We start from the raw sequence: 22665 nt of genomic DNA, 5'->3' as shown, positions 1-22665 counted from the left end.
TTTGTGTTGCCTTCACTCATAATGGTTAGAAAATTAGCCTGAGGCCATTACCAGATGGGGTTCCACTTCTTGTATTTTCAGGAGTCTCTTCAGCAAAGGGAAGGGACTTTCATGACTATCTGTCTGCACGTGCACACTGATGATAACAGAGCAGAGTGAAGCTGAAAGGGAGGGGGCAGTGGGATGGTGTTATCCAAACTTCCAAAATAATCAACTGACTTCAGGATTGTGAACTTTGAAATGCAGATGAGTTTTCTGACAAGTATCATTAACACAGTGGGGCACAGTGGTAGTTTCTGGACCCATCAGCTCTGCTGACTTCCAGGATGGACAGGAGTTGCCACTTGAAATGAAAGTAAGAAAGAGGCTGCCTTGCTCTACTTACAAACCACGTGCAGGAAGAGGACGGCTGTGTCTGAGCCCAGGCTGTTCTCGGCATAGGCTGTCACCTGGAAAATTCCTGCACTCTTGTACACGTGCTTGATGCCATCCTCGATGGGGCTGAAGTTAGCATAGGACACAGCAATCCCATCCCCAAAGTCAAGCTGGATGTTTGTCCTTTGGATGTCACCCTGCAAGGGGGAAGAACAGTTGGTGGGGCTCATTCAGATGGTCCAGATAGGCTCCCATTTGAGGTTTCCTCCTGTAGCTCCCACATTGCCCCCTAGGAACCCGCACTCTCATCCAGAGGGCTAAACGCCCTCATCACATTCAGCAACCTCCGATTAGATGACCATGGGGCACTGTGGACAGATAAGTGTCCCTGTATGCTCATGCTCAGGGGCAACCTGTATTAGGGTGGAAATGGCAATAGTGGGTAAAGGAGAGCCTCTCTGAAGTGGGGAAATTTACTTCTTCATTATCACCATCACCACTGTCCACACCATACAAATAGGAGACATAATCGCTCATCAATGCCGTGGTTTATTCCCTCATAACTAGATGTGCTAGAAGTATTGCCCTCATTATAAAAATGGAGCAAAGATAAATGAATTTTTAGACCAGATTCTCAAAGTAGAGGCAGACCCAAGTTTCAGACCTAGACAGCCTGGTTTCAAAATAATGCTCAATCACAATGCTGTAATTATTAAGTGTTCCTCTTTCAAAGTATTTATGATTACATTCCCAGCACTGTTTGAACATAAGCTTCTCTTCAAAATCGCCCTCTTATGTAGGATTACTGCTCCCATTTTACAGATGAGTACTATGAGAGTGAGTCAAAATTGATCTGCACTCTGATTATATTAAAACGCCCATCCTCTTCCACTGCTGATGACAACACTGAGCGTGTATGTGTAATGATTCTGTTGAACAGACAAGTGTAAGTGGACTATGTGGAAAATCATTTTCATTTGAAAATCAGCCATGGCTCTGCCTGTAAAGTAATCTATGACAGACATGGATTTTGAAAAGTTTGTACGAGATGGGAACTGAAACAGCTCAGAAACGGCATAAACAGAAGCATTTGGACATCTGCAAACAAAATTTGGACTGATACCTGAAAGAAGGTCAAAATTTCATTTAAAAAACTGTTACTGGTGATGAGACATGGATTTATGACTATGAGCCTGAGAGTAAACGGTAGAGTATGAAATGGAAACATCTTCAATTGCTGACCAAGAAAAGGTTCAAAAGTCAACCAGCAGCTGGAAAATTGATGCTTATAGTTCTCTGGTGTTTTTAAGGGGCAGTATTGGAATACCATTGGGAAAAAGGTTCAACAATCATCATTGCTCATTACACTGAGATGCTCACTGAGGAGCTGAAGCCTAAACTTTGGATTAAATACAGAGGACTGCTACCCATGGGTTTGGCAATATTGCATGACAATGCACATTCCAACACCTCTGCTCACACTGTTGATACCCTGCAAAAACTCCATTTTAACATGAAAAAGCATCCTCCTCCCTCTAGTCCTGATCCTGCTCCATTGGACTTTCACCTGTTTGGTCCCCTGAAAGTAGCCCTTCAAGGACAAAATTCACCTCTAATGAAGAAGTGAAGACAGTGTTGTATTCATAGATCGCAGCTCACACTAAAACATGTTTTAAAAGGTAATATGGACGCTTGTTGACAGATGGGCAAAGTATATTGAAAAGCAAGGAAATTATGTTGGAAAAAGATGCAGAAAAATAAATTACACCCAGAGTGCTGATAATTTTTCACTCACCCTCATACATTTCAGCTAAAATTACACCTCTTTTCTGTTGGCCTGGCCTTTCCCTGAACCTACATAAGCCTGCACTCCTCTGAAGCTTTTTCTGACTATGCCAGCTCTCAGAGGTGTCTGGCTCGTCAAAGGCCAAGCACCTACTGAGACCAGTCTGGATGCTGCCTGGTCAGACATGATTTCAAAGGTTCAGAAGCATGCATCTCACCACTGCAATGCTGAACCCATTCTTTCTTGCCATCCCACCTACTACATAGGATGAAAGCAAGGAGCCTGACCCCAGAACAAGGATCTCTGCTTACATACAAACACAGTTGAGGGAGTAAAGGGGAAAATATATCCTTTTGGAATTGTGAGCCAATCCTTCTGCCTGGCAAATGTGCATTGATCACCATTGCTCTTCCTGTCTCTTTTCCCCATGGTGACTCAGATGTGAATGAAATATTGATAGGTGTTCCCTTGTACCCCACATAATATCAACTCTGAGTTTGTGAATATAAATTAAAGTGGAAACGAACTGGAGGCATTCACACAGATCAGACCCTGGCTCTTCATACCCATTCAAGAGAAGGTTTTACCACTCTGCTCTGTAAACTCCCTGGGGAAAATGCAACAATGACCTCCTCTGAATCTGAAAGACCTTCACTTCTAGCACACAGTGGGGGTGAAGCCTGAGGAATTGGGCAACCCTGGAAAAGAAGCCCCCAGAGTCCTGTCCAGTGTGGACCTGACTTTAAAGGTTTCTCAAGTGCTCTAGGGCTCGCTCTTGGGAGAAAGTTCCTGGTCTGCTTTGGCCTTTTCCCAAGATCAAAGGAGTGCAGAAAAATTTGCATATGCATATTGAGGGCTTGGTAAATCAAGCCAGCCTTCTTGCTCCACCAACTAAGCAAGGAGTGCCTGGGACTTTCTTGGTTGTGGAGAGGAAAATGGCTCACAAGAGGAGCAAGAGGCAGACAAGAGCTATTTACATCCTAGGATGAATGGATGCAGCCCACTTTACTGTCTGGATTGCAGAAGACACTAAGAAGCCAACTAATGGAGCAGCTAGCTGATGAAAAGACAACTAAAATGACATTCTTTATAAAGATAAATTGAAAAGAATTTCAGTAGTTTTCTTTCACATTCACTCATACTTACAAAGTCCTTTAAGAACCTTTTTGGTCTCACTAACCAGTAAGGTTAAGGGTAGACGAAAGCATAAGACTCCTGGTGTGATGCTGTAGGATCAACGCTGGACTGTGAACCACAAGGTCGGCAGTTCAAACCCACCAACTGATCCTTCAAAATCCTCCGATACAGGGTGGATATGAGTCGGAAACAACTTAACAACAACGAACAAAGCACATGAGGCTGCCCCCGAGGGCAACTCAGAAAAGTTGAATTCACTTCTTTCAATGTACCTTCCCAGTATATGATCTTATGGTGATAAACACGCTCTCAGCAAAGCAGACTCCAAAGAGGAACACCAAAGGGAAACTCCAGATGTGCATCTCGCCATAGGCAAATGAGGGCCCACTATAGACTCAGTCTTCATAAGATGAAGGCAGTTGTCTTTCACCTCTGTTTCCCATCGTGGCATCACTAGGGTTGGAGTCACCCAATGAGGTAACTCATGATGTCACCCTCCCACTCCAGATCATACAGAATCCTTAGTAATGTGATTTTGATCATGGAATGATATGTCATAAATACAGTTTCAAATTATATAAATGTAGTATTTCTTAGACTATGAATACCAACAACAAAATTGTTTTGTAAAATCCTACACAGAATTATAACATTACTAGTTACAATATTATTTGTAATTGAGTGGAAGACTTTCTTTGATACTTTTCCATCTTTTCTATTAATTACTACTTTATTTTCAAGAAAGTTGTTAATGTAAGTTAGCAAATACTAATTAGCACACCTTTGTAACTAAAACACCAAAAAATTTGACAAAATCAGCAACTATCGAAACATTGTTGTTACTAAGTGCTGTCTAGTTGGTTCTGACTTACAGTAACTCGGCATAGGGGTTACAAGGAGCGGCTGGTGGGTTTGAACTGCCAACCTTGTGGTTATCTGCACTTAGCTAGTTCAGTGCTTAGCCTAGAGCACCACACTAGGACACTGGTAGCAACAAGAACAACAGTGCTAGTTTGTAGAACTGCAGTTGAAACCATGTGATTCAGAACATCACTGTGATTGGGTAATAATGGCAGCTTTACTGGAGAGCAACGTTGTTAAGTGCCTTTGAGTCAGTTCCTCTGCATAGGGTATCCAAGGAGTGACTGGTGAGCTTGAACCGCCGACTTTGCAGTTCAAACAACTTTGCAGTCTGGCACATTAACCCACAATGCCATAGAAGGTTCAAAAATTAAATAAGCACAGAGTTTTAGTCTAGCAGGTCTACATGTAAGCTGGTCTTATAAAGAATGTTTTTGTTGTTTAGCTACAGGGTATTTTTATAAAAAGAATCAATTTCTGCTAAAGCACTGTGCAAAAATTTTAGAGAGATATTTTGGTGTCATAAAGTCCTGGGCTGGCACTGTGGGTTAATGCGCTGGGCTGCAAGGTTGAACTGCCAAGTCGGAGTTCCAGCTCACTAGCCTTTCCTCAGAAACCTTATACAGGGTCACTATGAGTTGGAACTGACTCAAAGGAACTTCACAACAACAACAATAATTTTGGTGTCACCCCCTCTGACTGTTTCATCTGATGCATGCCCCCAAGCCCCCTGGTAATGTCACTGATCTCCCATAAGTATCAACTCCTCACCATTGGCTTTGGTGTATGGGCCTATGGGACTATCAACTCTTTCCTTTTTTCTTCCTCTGGGAATAAGGAATGGTTGCTTGCTTGCAAGTCCTGACCTGGGAGCCCCAGGTTACCACCTACCTCCTCCATGAGGATGATGAACGTTGCATTGTGCCCTTGTTCAGCCACCAGGCGCCCATCAGTTGTTACCACGTGGAGGCCCCGAGGGGCCTTCCCAGGGCATATCTGGGCCTTGGCAGTATACTTCTCCCTCAGTCCATCTGTGCAGTTGTTGGACACAATCCTGCGGTACCTAGGGAATATTGAGATCTAATAGTGTGGCTTGGTTTGTGCCATTTGTGTGTGTGTGTGTGCTAGCAAGCTAGAGTGCAAAAGAGACAACCACTTCACAAAGCTGCCCCTAAACACCAAGTCTCAAAGAAGACAGCCATTTGGGAAGTTAAACAAATGCGTTAGAACTGCTATTCCTCCATCCCAGGAAAAGTAGCGACTTAAACATTATTATTGATCCAACCTGGTGAGTCAAGGATAGGATCAGTGTCTAAACTAGCCAAGAAAAATCAATGACTGACTCATACACAACAGAGGAGGCAGAGACTCACTGGGCTGATACCATTTTCAGTGCTCTCTGGGCCAGAAAGGAGCGTGGGTATACCTCCAGGTTTCTTCTCACTGTGATTGATCAGGGAGCCTCTTCTTGCTGACCTACCTTCCACTCTCAGGACATCATCCCATCCCCTGACACCTAAGAGCCCTCTCATTAGAGCGACTGGGTTATTTTATAGAATAGTTTCTATCCTTGCCAATATTTTATTTTGCTTCTTTCTGGCATTAGAAATCAGATACAATCTCTTTTCAGAAATGAAGGCTTGAGCTAAACGACAATTACTGTCCATCTGAGGTAAATGTCAAAAGGTCAAGAACTCTCAGTGATTAGAAATCTCTTCTGATGCTCTCTACAAAGGGACTCTCCGGAAAGAACCCTTCAGCTTTTCTCAGAAGGGAATCCACTCATTACAAACAAGCTTTCTCCAAACTCCATCTTGGTTTAGTAGCAATGCATTCCCTTCTATTCCAATTTGGGAAACAGGAATGCAGGGCTCGTTGAATTCCACCCGTGTTTTACTTACCCTGTGCTGTTTAAGTAGCTCTGACCCAGGCTGCAGTCCTTTGACGGGGATGCTGGATTGTACCAGAAAGCTGGGACACACTGGCTCTCCCCATGTCTTTCATAGCCATAGTCACTGTCAGGAAAAGAAATATCGCACAATGATGCAAAGGTAGGAGTACGAAAACTCACAGGCACGCCAAACATACCTGTGTCTCTATAACCACCTGAAAAATCACAATGCATTATGTTAAATATTCCCACTGAGAGAAAATATTCATACTCTGAGAGTGGATTCTAGCTTTAGAAATTATACCAACTCATTTGAAGTTCAGATTATAGAATAAAATGTGATATACTAGGTTAACAAAAATGGAGGTTCCAGTTTTAAAAAGGGATGAATATAAATCACGTGGTGGTATACTAGTTCAGGATAGGGAGGGATGCTAAACATCCTGAGCACATTTTAGATTTCAGTGGTGGGGTGTGCTGTGAAGTCAGTCCCAACTCATAGCAACCCTGCATAAGGTTTCTGAGGCTGTAATTCTCTACAAGTGCAGAAAGTCTCATCTTTCTTCCCTGGAGTGGCTGGTAGTTTCAAACTGCTAACCTTATGGGTAGCAGCCCAATGGATAACACTACACCACCAGGGCTGCTAGATCACAGAATATTGAAATAATTAGATGATTATCAGGAGGGAAGCTCAAATGACATATTGCACTATGCAAATCTGCTACAAAAGACCTCTTTAAATTTTTAAAAAGCAAAGAAGTCACTTTGACGACTAAGGTGTGACCCAAGTTGTGGTCCTTTTAATCACCTCATATGCATACAAATATTAGATTAAAAAAAAGAAAAAGAAAAAGAATTGATAGATTTGAATTGTGTTGGCTAAGAATATGAAATATGCCATGGACAGCCAGAAGAATGAACAAATCGGTCCTACAAAGTGTATAATCTGAAGATGCTACAAGCGAGGCGGCAAGACTTTGGACAGGTCATCAGGATAGACCAATTATTAGCAAAGGACATCAAGCTTGGTGAAACAGATGGTCAAGAAAAACGATGGTCAGTGGCTATACAATGGACTCAAATATACCAGTGATGACAAAAATGGTGTAGGATCAGGCAGCACTTGATTGCATCATATGAGTACATCAAGTTGCCATGACTTGGAGCCAACTCAATGGTAACTAACAACAACCAAGAGGATGCTGTAAATGTAACAAGACATTTTCTGTGGTAAGATTTTGTTTGTGTTGTTCAAAAATTGGTTTCATATTTTTATTTTTATTCAGATATTATTTTTATGCACTCATCCTTTCTAAAAGACAGACACGTATGTTCACATATGCACATACAGGTGGGTCTTCAAAAATGTCATGGAAAATAGAATGAAAAGATAATAGCATTTTCCATGAATTTTCTGAAACCCCCTCATATAGTCATTTCCTTGCTCTGTTGAACAACTAACTGCCTCTTGGTCTACATACAGGTTTGTCATGAGCAGAATTTAGTGTTCTGGATACCTGTTCTTTAAAATGTTTTCCAAAGTTTGTTACGATCCACACAGTCAAATGCCTCTGCATAGTCAGTAAAGCACAAGTAAACATTTTTCTGGTATCCTCTGCTTTCAGGCAAGATCTATCTGGTATCAGCAATGCTGTCCCTTGTAACAACAACATACAATCATGACAACTTTTCCTGGCTACACAGAATACAAACCCCAATTTCCTTTAAAAAGGAAACAAAACTGTAGCTCTTTTCCATGTTTCAGCACAATTTCTAACCATAATAAAATGAAATAGAATTAGGTATTATCTCCCTTCCCTCTGCTTTCCATTGCAAAAGGAAGTAGCTGGAGGAGAGGGTCCTTGTGGATTGGTGTATGAAAAGTTGGAACTCGAGAGCAGTTTTGATATGACCATTTTAAATAAAACTGGAAGGAAGGAAGAAAGGGAGGCAGGAAATTTCTGCCAACTCAAACCTTTTCAAAACCTGAATCAACTATCAAAAATCTCCAAGTTTGCAAGTTCATATGGATTTAGTTGTGTACCAGCTAATGGCATGCTGAGAGATGGTTATCATTTTAGGAATTTTTGCAAGCCGACTGTCAAAATGTAGCTTACCAAAAATTAATTTATCAAGCATTTTAATATGAATTCTATTAAAAAGGTAATACTTAAATTCCAGTGGTTTCTAATTACTTTCTGCATGTTACGATTATCCATACTCTTGAGGTTATGTATACCAATAGCTCTTATGGTAACCCATTTTCACCAAGTGACTCTGAATCATGGCAACTCCACGTGTGTCTGAGTAGTCCTGGTCTCCATATTATCTTCCATAACTGATTATTCACAAGTACACTGTCAGACTATTTTCCCCTAGGCATCTATGGGTGAACTTGACGCATCAATCTTTTGATTAGCAGGCTTAGACGAAAGTGCTGGTAATTTACTTCTGAAATATCAGTCAATAAAGCCTCTCTGAACCACAGTTCTCCTCTGACACACATGGGGTTGCCATGAGTTGGAATCCACTTGACAACAACTGATTGGTTGGTTTTGTCTCTGTGTTGGAAACCCTATATAACGGTAGGCTCTCCTGCACATCTCTTCCCAATGCTGTGTTCAGTGACATCATATCAGTAGTTTAAAATTACCCATGGTAAGAACATCCTCAGCAATCAGCAACTGCTACTATACAGGGCTTAGTGTCTGTTCCAAGAGAGACAATAGAGAATATTTACAAATATCACTGACGATGCTATTTGCAAACATTATTGACCTGTGAATACATAAGGAGGTGAAGTGTCTGTATTACTCCTAGAAAATTCCCCATGCACTGATGCAGTCAATCTGCTGAACGCCTTGCTAACCCGAAGAAGTATCAGTAATCATTGAAGGAGGGTCGCTCCCTTCTAAGTAGTTTTGGGAAGCAGAGACATGTCTTAACATTCTTTGCTAAATGTAATCATTTTCAGCCATTTCATTCAGCTCTGCTACCTGCTAGGGATTTAGTCATTTTAAAAAGGTGCATCAGGCAAGCTGCTCTGCACCTCATTAATAGTTAATAACATTAATGGAAACATCACTGGCTGCCCTCAAGCTGTGGACTTCTTCATTAGCGTCTGCTAAATGTATATTAAAAACTCTTGCACTGCCTAGCCTTCCTTCCGGCTCTGGAGTCTACATCGTTTAGACAAACAAGCAGTTCTAGCTGCTGCTGCAGCTTCCTGGAGAAAGGCGTCTTTTTTTCTGTTGCATTGTGAGGTTTGCAAAGAATGTACCAGAAAGTTTGATTTGCCTCAGGGAAGTGTGTTGTCCACAGTTTGTGTAAATACACAAGAAGTTCCCGTGAAGAAACATATGGCCTCTGGATCTGTCTTCTCTGTCTTGATTATAAAAGGGTTTAGAACCTCTAAAAGGTTTATGGGAAATCTTGTCCATATAAGAGCTTTTCCCATATGTTCTTTCATTTCCCATCTAGGAAGAAGCCATAGATGATCTAAAGAAGGTACAGACAGGAGAACTTTGGAAAACCAGAAGTCCTCTGCATGTCACTACAAGAAGGGGCTCTTGTCTTCCTTAGGTCCAATCCCTCCAGGAGGCAGACTAGAAAAGAGAGTCACAAAAAGTAGTAATGACTTGTCAAAAATTGTACGCAGTTGACAGTGGTAGAAAGAGAGGGTCACTAAGATTCCTGACTCCCCAGTTCAGCATTACTATGATTCCATGAGGCATCTAGGAGTCCTGGTGTGGCACTGTGGGCTAGTGCATCAGACGGCAAAGTCATTTGAACTACAAGGTCAGTGGTTCAAGTTCACCAGCTGCTCCTTGGGAACCCTATACAGGGTCGCTATGGGTTGGAATCGACTCAATGCCACTTAACAACAACACAAGGGTCCTTAAGAAGAATATCTTAAGATTGACATTCTGAGGCTCTTGGAGCCAATCACCAAGTCATGTTCCTTGCTGGCCCAGCTGCATGGCTGTCCCAATCTCAGAGCCTGCACAGTCCTACCACAGCCTCACTGCTTCCTGCCCTCCCAATTTCTCCTTGCACCAACGTCCCATTGTGGGAGGCAATGTAGCATTCCAGGGTTGGGAGTGCAGCGGCTCTGTAGTGTTAGAAACAGGCAGCTAAAGGTTCTTAGCAGACACAGTGTGAGCAATCAACACAAAAAAGTAGCAACAACAATTAGTAATTAACATCTTCATCATTTAGCTATGGCATAAGCCTAAATGTAGCACTAGAGAAAGCAAAGCAATGACATCCAGTCGTTTCAAATATTTCCTTGGAAACACAATAAAAATCCCCAAGGACTTCTCCTTAATTCTTCTACAGTCTTCCTTATCCATTGCCCAACTTTCACATGCATATGAGGCAACTGAAAATACCATGGCTTGGGTCATGAGCACCTTAGTCTTCAAAGTAAGTTCTTTGCTCTTTAAGCTTTAAAGAGGTCTTGTGCAGAAGATTTACCCAATGTACTACACCATTTGATTTGTTGACTGTTGCTTCCATGACTGTTGATTGTGGACCCAAGAAAAATGAAGTCTTTGACAACTTCAATCTTTTCTCCATTTATCATGATGTGATTTATTAGTCCAGTTGTGAAGATTTTTGTTTTCTTTACATTGAGGTGCAATCCATACTGAATGCTGTGCTCTTTGAGCTTCATCAGTAAGAACTTATGGTCACAAAAAATTACTGCTAAGTGACTGAGTGAGTGAAAGAAGAGGACTATTTGGCCTGACCTCTGGTCCAAGCTAGTTTATCACCAACCATGTGTATTTGGGTGTCCCAGAGGGCTACACCTTCTTAGCAGCCCTTATATGACTTCAGAACAGGTCCCTTTGGTTCCCTTTTCTGATTCCCCTGTCTCTGACAAACTTAGTTCTCAAGGTGGAATTGTTCTAAGCCCCTCACCAGCATCATGATGGAGGTGACTACAAAGTGGCTCACTAGAATAAGCTTGGGGCTGGGGGATTTATGAGGCTCTTGGGTGGAAGCATCAATTTTAAGCAAAACTCATTATTGAAGCATACTCTAGATGGAATGGTGACAATTGTGAAAACAAATGGCATCTGACAAAGAAATGCTTGAGAATTTATAAAACCTCTGATCAGGCTAAAGAAGGATTCAGGTGGAAAAGCTGTTCCTTAAGTGAATTCAGGTTGCCACTTCAACTCTTTCACAAGTCCGTCCATTGTCTCCCAATCGGACTAAACTAGACTACAACATTTCCTTGCTATCTCCGAGGCTTAAACATTGCCTGGAACAATCCAAGGGACATGCGTAGTTTTAGCTCAGGGAAACAACTAGGTGGAATATGTATGATAGCTTGTACTAACTGAGATGGGTGCTTCTGACTCGCATCCTTTCCTGGTAGGGAGGGCCACTGAGAAGGAGAAGCAGCTATAAAACTGTTGCCATATTCTGCTTTCCAGCATTCACATAAAAACTAAAGAAAGTATATTTGGCCTAAAAAACTATAATTTTTAAAACCAATATCTGTACTTCTTAAGGTAGTCTTACAAACAAGAAATACAACCCCAAATTGTTGTCCTCATTGTCCATGAAAGTCATTGCAATAATCCAGAAACTTGAGAAATCAAACTGTCTACCCTATACTCTATCTTCTACCTAGAGTGGTGCCAAATTTTTTTTAGGCCATATGATTTTATTTATTTATTTATTTATTTTGGAGGGGAAAGGGGCCAAGTTCTCAGGTTATTATCACTAATTCAGTATTAAGACTTATCTGTTTGTTTCTCCTACCTCAGGCCCAAGTGGTTCTTTTTTTTTTTTTTTAATATAAGGTATGATAGAAAGGAAAAAAGTATAACATGATTTGAATTCAAGTAATTTCAGAGTCTTCTTAAAGTTCAAAAATATATTACAGTTCTATCGTATAACTGTGCAAAATTACTTCACTAAAATGGTGTTTAGGTTTAATGGAACTTTCCCTATTAAACCTTATCAATGGCAATAAACCTAGATCATTTGGGAATAAATTTTAATTTTAGAATAACTTGATTGGGGACCTTACTTCTTCTGACTCACAAGATGATTGTACAATAGTAGATAGGCATGATTGCTTAAGAAGCAGTGTGCTGCAAAGGAGAGAACCCAGGATTTAGAGTTTAATGCACTTGAAACTCAACTCTCTCTCAGCTACCTGACCTTGGTCAAATAACTTGCCATCCAGATCATTGTTTTCTTTTGCTTAAAATGTCAATAATGCTGCTGATTACAACTATAGAGCACTGAATATAGGTGCCAACTCTATAAATGTGACAATATGAGAAACACAGAATGCATTGCAAAGGCTTGTATTTCCTGCCTCACCTATGTATAGATAGGTTCTGACAGCAGTTCCCAAAGAGGGGTTCAGAAATATTTTAAACTCTGCCACCAATACTGAAATAAATGGATAACACTCAAAGGTACTACTTTGAAGACAGCACTTATTTAGTTATATAAACTCTGTTTCACTTGCTAAAAAATACCATGAGGACTATTTAACCCTGGGGTACAAGACTAACAGCAACTGAAGTCGTAACAATAGCTACCATATGGTGGGCATCGATTGTGTAAGCCAGAAGGATAAATGCCTTATCTACATTAATTATCTGCAGCAATTCACTTATCAATTAATTTATTCCTCCCAAAGACCTAAAGAGATACCCATTATTATTTTGATTTAACAGATGAGCAAGTGAAATCAAAAAAGGTTTCGAATATTTCCATCGGTCAAAAGGTTGATGTTTAAGAACTAGGATTATTGTCTAAACCAGTGGATAAAGAAATTACTGGAGGAAAGATATTCGTTACAATTTATGACCCTTCTCAATGGTGAGGGTTTCCAAAAATGTGAGAGACACACAGAAGAAAATGCAGCATGGCCTATTCAAGGGTAGTACGCCTTGATGGAGTCGTATAGAAAAGAACACGAAACCAAACTCATTGCCATCGAGTTGATTCTGAGCTAGTGACTCTATAGTGTGTGGCTGTCATAGAGCTGCCCCAGGGAGTTTCCAGGCTGTAAATCTTTACGGAAGCAGACTGTTACATCTTTCTCCCACACAGTGGCTGGTGGGGTTTGAATTGCCAACCTTTTGGTTAGCAGGAGAGCACATCAACCACAATATCACCAGGGATCCTGAGAAGGATGTAAGAAAGCCTGGCATTCATATTCTGAATATTCTGTTTGGTGTCAACATGGCAAGAGCTATAATTCTGACTACTGTACACAACACTATGATTATTTTTCAGGAATTGTAGTTGATAATTCAAAAGTATTGTGCATACTGTGAAGAAATCCTCAACTCCAAAGAGTAAAAATTGGACCTAAGAATTCAAATTATAACTGTTTATGATGTTTGATTTTAATGATTCTCACTGAAACTAAGCTTCCTGAGGACATGAGTTCAGGATGAAGAACAGGTGGGAGTGTCCTTTACCAGCTGTTATAAAACTTGCAGGAACTGGGAAACCAATAATGGTGTTCTAGAAGTCTGCTCCAGAAACACGCTGGAAAAACTGAGAATGCAATGGGTAAGGTGGCTGGGCACTTACTCAGCACGTATTTGAACTTGGATGTGTCATCAGGCAACAGAAAAGTCCAAATGCAACCCTGTTATTACCTTGCCTCTTCCGCAGTTACAGGGTAACTCGAGTTCTTCGTGTTTCTTCTCACCTAGAATGTGCTAAGTCAATACTCATAGAAACTCAGCTTCAGCTTTTGTCATGAGGAGAAAGAACTCATTTAGCTGAGCACAGAGTGATATACATATATTGACAATGTTAGGGAAGCTTTGGACTTCCCTAAAACAGTGTTCACAAATGGGCTATACCTATTTATTAAATGCTTACTATGGGCTAGACACTAAAGACATAACAATTTTAAATGTCTATTAATGTACTGCGGGTTCATGCGCTGGACTGCAAGGTCAGTTTGAACTGCAAGGTCGGCAGTTCAAGCTCACCAGCTACTCCTTGGAAACACTACACAGGGTTTCTATGAGTCAAAACCAACTTAATGGTCCTTAACAACAACAACAACAAATCCCTGCACACAAAGGACTTTTGCTATTGGGAAAAGACAGGTTAATTATAAAACAATCAAAAAGATAAAAAACAAACAATTTTTGACAAAGGAACCAAGCGTAAATTGCTACAATTTGATGAATTTGACCTATACTTATGGCTGTAGTAGCTTAAAATACCAACAGAGAGGGAAGCAGTCTTCATATCAAGTATCAATGCTATCCCCCTCTGTATACAGGGTAGATAAGGATGGGCAACTTAGACATTGGCTACCTAAAATGAGGGGGCAATAAAGGCACAAAGTGACTGACTTACAAGTTTTCAAAAAGGAGTTTAATTTAAGAGTGTGCAGGGAAAAGTAGAGACCCCACTGAGTATTTTTCATCTTGTCTAGATGTGTCTGGTGAAAAGAGATGGGGATAAGATACTTATGATTCAGTAGTGAGTAATTGTTATCATGACTAATTGTGACTGTCACAACTGTAATAAGTTTTGTAAGAAAAACAGGGGAGTAGTTAGTGTTACAGTCCAGAAACAGAGGACCTTAGGACCATCAAGGGAGAAGAGGACAAGCAGAATGTGAGACCCTATGAAGAGAAGCAGTGACACCAGAAATGGAGGCAGAGATGAGCACATGGACAGGGAGCAGCTAAGGACTCTAGACTCATGGAAAGAGAAGGACTGAGTGCTGGTGGCCAGGAGGCAGGCTTACAAAATGTGCCCTTTGGTTGTTCAAATTATTATATATTCCTGAGTGTTTCTGTGTACATTTCCCGCCCCCTGACTCCCCCTGAAAAAAAACCAAAAACAACAAAACAAAAAACAGGGAATGAAGCAAATACGGTTGAATGATGATGCACAGAGGAGATTGTAATCATTGCAATGAAACAATGGTGTAAGAAAAAAAAAAATGTTCATTTCATATGGTGATCAATACCAAGAAGAAAATAACAATAAGACAATGTGACAGAGTGTGTCTGGGTATATATAAGACTAGGTGGGCTCAGAAGACATTGCAGTGAGCCATTGCAGTGAGCTGATATTTTTGTTAGACATGACTCATCCTAAGGTGCTAGCTACACTCACATTTGGAAGAAATTCTTGTGCTTGCTGTTCTTGCTACTGGGACTGAGCCGAGACTGATGAAGGTGCAGTAGGGTGCTCATGTTGCAGGATAGTCAACGAGAGAAGAATAGTAAGAAATTAAGACACAAAGGGAAGGCAGGGCCAAATCACTTACAACTGAGCAAGGCCAAGAAAGAAGATTCGATTACATTTTAAGGCAAAGGGGCAGACAATAGAATACTTTAGTCATAGGAGTGAAGAGATCTGGTTTATGTTTTTAAAATGTAACTCTGGTTGTCAGAAGAATGGACTTTCGGTTGACAAGGGTAGAAGTGGAAAGACAGTTAGTAGACTCTTAGAGTGAGCCAGACAGTAGTGGTGAGATGGGTGTTTGAGTTACAGTGTATGTTGGAGAGAAAAAGTTCAAGGACTCACTGAGGGTTTAGACCTGAGCATCAAGCAAAGGGAGAAACCAAGTCTTGGAATTTTGTTTTGAGTTACTGAGTGGATTGTTGTATGTTTCACTGAGGTTGAAGTTAGTGGGCCGAAACCCATGCCCATGGGGTGAATCAAGAAGATTTCTGATCATGGCCAGAGAGGAGAGAAAGGCCAGGTCAGTAAGTACATATTTGGTAGTCTGGGAGTCACTGGTTAATAAGTGAGAGTTAAAATTCTTCTTTGTGGTTGTCATTAGAGGGAGAAAGAAGATATTATAAGAGAGTTCACCAAGGAGAGTACAATTTGAGTACATACTGGAGGTCAGTATGTCCAGGAAAGCAGCAGGGTCATAACCCAGTCAGACCTCTCTGGTACTTTCCAAGACAGCTCCTAATTGACGGTGAGAAGAAACCTGCTTGGAAATACTTCTCTGTAACAGCAGCGACCTATCCTGTGTCACAAGAACACAGGTCTCCCATCTGGGCCTTTCAACCAAAGCCACAGGCCAGCAGACCCACCTACCCCTGGGTCATATCTTATACCTCTACTCCGTGTCCATCCTTCAACAGGGAGCTTCAACAGTGAGCTGTCTAAAAGGATTAGAGATGAAACATTAAGAGACTCACCACTCAAAGTCCCAATCAGCACAGACACAGGGTTCTGAGACCACCTTTCCGGAGTAGTCTCTGCCCAGTGCACACTGAGCTCCTGGCTTGCGTTTCTTGAATATTTTCCTTTCTCCCATGACACAAGGTTCCCCCTAGGGAAGAAAAAAAAAAAATCCATAATGAGAAATGTAGAAAAGTACCAAGTAGGTAAAACCAAGCAGTTCTTAACAAGCAGTATCAGGGGTTTCCCCCTCTTCTGGTCACCCTATATCATAATCTCATTCCCAGGAACTCTTCTGGAGTCTCAAGAATAAAAGTGTTGATCTTTTATTATCACACCAAAGGAACATCATGGCAGGCTGGCGTACCACTATCCCTCCACCCAACCTAGCAAGTGCTGTCTATGCTATTCTGCTTCTTCCCCACCAACACAGAGAATGCAAAGGCTCCAGGCAGCCTCACAGAGCACCCGCGAAACACTCAACTGGCTTCTGTAGCAATCCTAGGGGGAAAGGTCCATGTTTGGCATATTTTTCACATCACAGCGATATTGAAATTACCCAAAACCTTCCTTCGCTCTGATAAACTACCATACCCAAGACCTCCTTCCTAGTCAGGGACAAGAAAAGTTGGTAGACTTCACAAGGCTCTACAGGCTCTGGAAAATGGAGGAAGCCTGCCTAGGTTGCATAGCAGTGAATATTTGCTATTGCTAGACTGTTCCCTCCCCAACTCTGAAACTTTTCTTTCTCTGGGTCTGAACCCTTCTCAGCGGTCCTAATCACCATACTCTAGGCTCCCTAGTTGAGGCTGAATCCTAGAAAGGATTTCACTTCCACCTTAGTAGATAAAAGGATAAAACCACTAGGGGGCTTCCCTGCATCTAAAACACCAAACACACTGCTGGGGAGTCAAAACCAACTCTTATTGGCCTATTACTGTTGTTGCTAACTGTTTTGAGTGGGTTCCAACTCATAGTGACCCTGTATAGGGTTTCCAAGGAGCAGCTGGTAGGTTTGAACTGCCAACCTTGTGGTTTTCAGCCCAGTGCTGAGCATACAGCACTAACCGGGAGTCCATTGACCCTGAAAGACAGAGTAAAATTGTCCCATAGGATTTCCAAGGCTGTACATCTTAATGGGAATCGATTGCTACATCTTTCTATGGTGGAGTAGCTGGTGAAATTGAACAACCGACTTTTTGATTATTGGATAAGCACTTTAACCACTGTACCATTAGGACCTCTTCAGCACTCTGTGTTGTTGTTGTTGTTATTGCTAAGTGCTGTGGAGTTGGTTCCAAGTCACCGTGATACTGTATAGGGTTTTAAGGAGTGGCTGGTGGGTTTGAATGGTCTCCCTTTTGGTTAGCAGTCCAGTGCTTGTACTACAGTACCACACCAGGCCCTTCAGTACTCCATGGATAGGACGAAAACCAGAGGCTATCACAGTCAGCTCTCTTCCAGACTACACTTACAGTTGTCAATGAGCAGACGTGGATCCTCAGACACTCCCAAATCTACCCCATGACCACATACCCACTACTATACCCTTCTCCCATAGGTAGATCCAACTCATATCCAGCAGGACCAGTATCAGCTCCTGTTCTAGAAGGCAGGACCCCCCACCTGTGGTATACCTGATTGAGCAGGTGCCAGGTCTGATAGTCCTCCTTGGTGCAGCGCCGGCTGAAGATGGATTTGTAGTCCACTTTCACCAGCTGCCATTCAGAACGGAGGCTGAAGTGGCCAAAAACTCTATGAGTTTAAGGAAGGGATGACAAAGAGAAGCAGAACAGGGACCATCGTCAGTCATCAATGCAACAAGCCTGGGCACCAGGGATTTAGCTGCAGCCTGTACTTCACTGGATCTGCCAAAGACATGGCCTTGAGGGTCACTGAACAGAAAGTCTACTCAATACACAGCTCCAGCCAATTAGTATAGCATTCACAATGGGCTCAAAACCATTATGCTATTGCAAAGGTAATGTATGTGCTTTATAGAAAATCTTTCGACTATGGAACAGTGCAACGAAAGAAAGAAAAAAATCACCCAGTAATCCAAAACCCATTACCCAGATAAAACCATTGTTTATTATTTTTTAATATGATGTTGCAGTGAAGTGCCGTTGAGTCAATTTTGACTCAGAGACTCTGGATAGGTTTCCAAGGAGCAGTTGGTGGATCTGAACTGCTGACCTTTTAATTCACAGTCCAATGCTTAGCCTACAGTGCCATAGCAGGAGGCCTTTTTATATATGTTTGTAAACCTTGAGTTGATTTCAACTCACAGAGACTCTGTTTAGGGTTTCCGAGAAGCAGCTGGTAGGCGTGAACTGCTGACCTTGTGTTTCACACTCCAATGTTGATACTACAGCACCACATTAGGCCTTCCATTTTTCCTCAATGTAATATTGCAGTTTAATCTACTGATGTGTACTGATAGGGACTCAGTTTTCTTATCTGGAAAGCAGATTATATGTATGTGTGAAGACTAGCTAAAGTATACCCCAGCATTTTCAAACTCCTGACTGAATCTAAGCATGCTTATATGAAACCTCCACTACTTAATTGTTCCTTCTCTGAAAAACTCCCATTAGTATCACAAAAGGAACTCATATTGATGCACAGTAGAGCAGCCAACCATCTGCGTAACTTAGATAATCAATACTGACCTTTTCAAAGCCCCGAAGTTGGTAGCCCTATAAATATGAATGATCAATTGTTTCTGGAAAAATGGGCAAAAAAGACTGATCACCCATACTCCACTAGGGTGGAGTGCCTTGCAATTACTATGCAAGACGTCTATCACAGTGATGTAGAGGGGGTACCGATCTTGCTGGGAACTCACACTAACTGAAGTCTTTCAAGAATTGGATGACATTCATTTCAACTACCAGCCTTGGAGTTTCCTTTCTCCATGTTCAGAGGCTTTATAAAGACACCTGAAAGACTAACTCTCATGAGAGAAATCTCATTGTTTTTCTAAAGAATGAGGACGGTAACGGAAGTGGTGGGGCTGACTGAAGTTGAGAAACAGAGACAGAAATAAGATTGTTTTGTAGGTCATGCGACCTAAAGTGTGCTTCACGAGATGACTTTGCGCTGTGGGCTGAAAGTTAAATAAGATGTTTTGGAACGTTGTCTAAAAGATTAAACAGTTTTAAGGGAAAGATGGAGAGTGTCTTGCTTAGTAAAATTCCACGAGCTTTTTACAACTCTTAGCTCAGCACTCAGCAGTATAAGCCACAGGTCTAGCGTTCTCAGGCTTTGTGGCTGATATGGTCTAGAGCAAAGGCAGTTGGGGGTCTTCTCTGGATTGTCTCTGCTTACTTGTATTCTTGCTGTATCCAGTGCTTTCCACCTTCAAAACACTGATGCCAAACCATTCACTGAAATAGTTCCACATTTAAGCCCCAAATTAATTTATGGAGAGGTCACTTGCTAGTCTCTTTCAAATGTTTGACAAAACATTCTTAACTCATAGAACATTTTCCATTTGTTTGATCAAGGAGATTCAGTGAAGTTGATATTTATTAAGGAAATAAAACAAAACAAAATAAACAAAAAAATCAGCAACAATGGGAGAAAATCCTGAGAAATGTCTTTTTCTCCTCTCTCTCCAGTCTGTCCAAACCCTCCCACATTTAAATACCACCAACTCGAGTAAGTCTTCTCTGTTTATAGAGTCCTCCAGATAACTCTAAGCCAAACACTTCTGACTATGGCAAATAGTTTAAAGTCATTTCACGGATCACAAAATGCATCAAGTTAGATTAATCTTATTCCTTTCTATGACAGACAGGATTACTAGGCAGTTAGAAGGAAATATGGGACACATGATTTACCTGGATTTCAGCAAGTCATCTGATAAGGTCTGCCAGAGCAGTCTTGAGGAAAACATGAAAAAATGTGGACCAGGTGCTAAGAAAATTATGTGGGTTTGTAACTGACCAAATGGTGCCTAATTAAGGCACGAAAATCAACCAGGAAGGAGAGTGTGAGAAGTCAGCTGCAAGACTCTGGTGTCTGCTTTTTCTGGTTCATTATTTTCATTAATGACTAGAAGACATAGAATTAATGGCCATCAAATTTTCTGATGACACAAAGCTGGAAGGGACATGAATATGCAGAATGGCAGAATCAGGTCTTGACAAACTGAAGAGATAGGCTGAATTTAATATGATATGATGCAACAGGAAGAAATGTCAGGTCCTCCCCTTAGCGATTACATATGTACTGGATAAAACAAATGGGATTTGGCAACAGGTTAGGCTAAATAAAAATATAATACAAGTAATAATGTTGGTAATAATATTAACAAGAGCTAAAGAGTGTCTATATACCATGCAACCAATATAAATTACCATTTCAGGGAGACACTATTTAGGATGATCTCAGAATGCATTAACAGAAGTTTAAATATTATCCACAACAAAAGAGGCAATGATAAGATCACAAAGGAAAACTGTGGTTAACTTTGAATGCCACAACTCAAAAAGGATATATACATTATTTTTCACATATAATACACCTTTGGAAATACCATGCAGATGCATATAAGATGCACATATTTTGTATAAATATACAGTAAACTAAATCTCTTAGTCCAAAGTTCATAGATGGGTTTTGGTGGTGGGATGGAGCAAAACGGAATCTCCTGAAATTCTACACAAAAATCCACACTTACTGCACATGTACACTTATCTATGGAGAAATCACATATATTTGATCAGTTTTTCAAAGAGGTTCGCAGTCTCCAGAGTTTAAGGACCATTGAAAAAGGGAGTGGTTAAGATGGTATTTGATTGAAGAACATATTTCATTCATTTATCCAAGAAGTGGTATAAAAACTATGGCTGGATGCCATGGGAAAGACATAGGAGCGGATGGAGAAGGGGAAAGCAACAGGTGGGTACTCTAGAGTTGAGGGTAAAGATTTAAAAATAAATAAATACATAAAAATGTGAAACTTAAAAATACAAGAGACTATAAGAACAAACTCAGAGATTCTGGAAGGTCAGTCTATGACCAAAACAAGTACAATGTAAAAGAAGGTAAACATGTAGGAAAAGAGATCCAAATAGGGGAAAAGGTCAGGTCGATTATAGGATAAAATAGACTGCAATAAATGGTCAGAAAAGTTAATGGACTATAAGGCAACCTCAATGAAAATTAACACTTAACAACATACCAAGAGAATGAAAATCCACGAAGAATATGAAAACATTAAAACTATGAGGAAACTTACAAGAAAGAATGCAAAAATCATGAATTCAACAAAGAAAGACAAACAGAACAAAGAAGCAGCAACACCACAAAAAAAACAAAACAAATGTAATGACAGCAATTAATCAATACCTATCGATAATTATACTGAACGTTAATGGATTAAATGTACCTGTTAAGAGACAGAGGGTGGCAGAATGGATAAGAAAACAAGATCCTTCAATATGCTGTCTGCAAGAGGCACATCTCACACACAGTGACAAAAACAGATTAAAAGTTAAAGGATGGGAAAAAATATACCAAGCTAATTGCAATAAAAAGTGAACAGGAGTGGCAGTACTAATCTCGGATAAAATAAACTTTAAGGCAAAAACAAGCTTAATAGATAAAGATGGACATTATATCATGATTAAAGGGACAATTGAACAAAATGAAATTACTATATTAAATATCTATGCTCCCAATGAAAGAGCGCCACAATATATAAAACAAACTCTAATAGACTTGAAGAAAGAAATAGATGAATCTACAATAATAGTGGGTAATTTTAACACACCACTTTAAAAAATGCATAGAACAACCAGAAAGAAACTTGACAAAGACACAGAAGAACTAAACAACACAATCAGCCAACTGGACCTCATAGATGTGTACAGAGCATTCAACCCAACAATTGCACAATACACATTCTTTTCAAGTGTACATGGAACATTCTCCAGAACAGACCATGTTTTAGGCCACAAAACAAATCTATGTAAATTTACAAATATCAAAATACTACAAAGCATCTTCTCAGATCACAATGCTGTCAAACTAGGAAGACCAAAGAAATCAAGTCAAATACATGGAAACTGAATAACACCCTGCTGAAAAGCGACTGGTAGTGGAAGAAATTAAACGTGAATTCGCAAAGTTTCTAGAAATAAATGAGAATGAAAACACAACATACAAAAATCTATGGGAAACGGCGAAAGTGGTGCTGAGAGGACAAATTATTGCAATAAACACACATATCCAAAAAGAAGAAAGAACTAAAATTAACACATTAACACAATATCTACAACAATTAGAAACAGACCAACAGAGGGAACCCACAGCTACCAAAAGAAAAGAAATAATAAAGATTACAGCAGAAATAAGTGACATAGAAAACAGAAAAACTATAGAAACAATCAACAGGACAAGACGCTGGTTCTTTGAAAGAATTAACAAAATCGACAGACCATTGGCA

The 22665-nt window shown here is 40.5% G+C and overlaps 1 protein-coding gene across 1 annotated transcript in view; it reads right to left on the bottom strand.

Moving 5' to 3' along the window:
* Positions 1–22665, bottom strand: part of SORCS3 (sortilin-related VPS10 domain containing receptor 3) — an 863487-nt gene that overhangs the window by 38788 nt on the left and 802034 nt on the right. Inside the window, exons 15-19 of the mRNA XM_006831323.1 lie at positions 17846–17963; positions 16226–16359; positions 6061–6174; positions 5051–5222; positions 386–572 (exon numbers count right to left, since the gene is read on the bottom strand). Coding sequence (XP_006831386.1) covers positions 386–572; positions 5051–5222; positions 6061–6174; positions 16226–16359; positions 17846–17963 — 725 coding nt within the window. The remainder of the gene's footprint in view (positions 1–385; positions 573–5050; positions 5223–6060; positions 6175–16225; positions 16360–17845; positions 17964–22665) is intronic.

This window comes from Chrysochloris asiatica, unplaced genomic scaffold, assembly GCF_000296735.1.
Source record: "Chrysochloris asiatica unplaced genomic scaffold, ChrAsi1.0 scaffold00003, whole genome shotgun sequence".
Classification (NCBI taxonomy): Eukaryota; Metazoa; Chordata; class Mammalia; order Afrosoricida; family Chrysochloridae; genus Chrysochloris; species Chrysochloris asiatica.
This window is presented reverse-complemented; position numbering and strand designations above follow the sequence as displayed.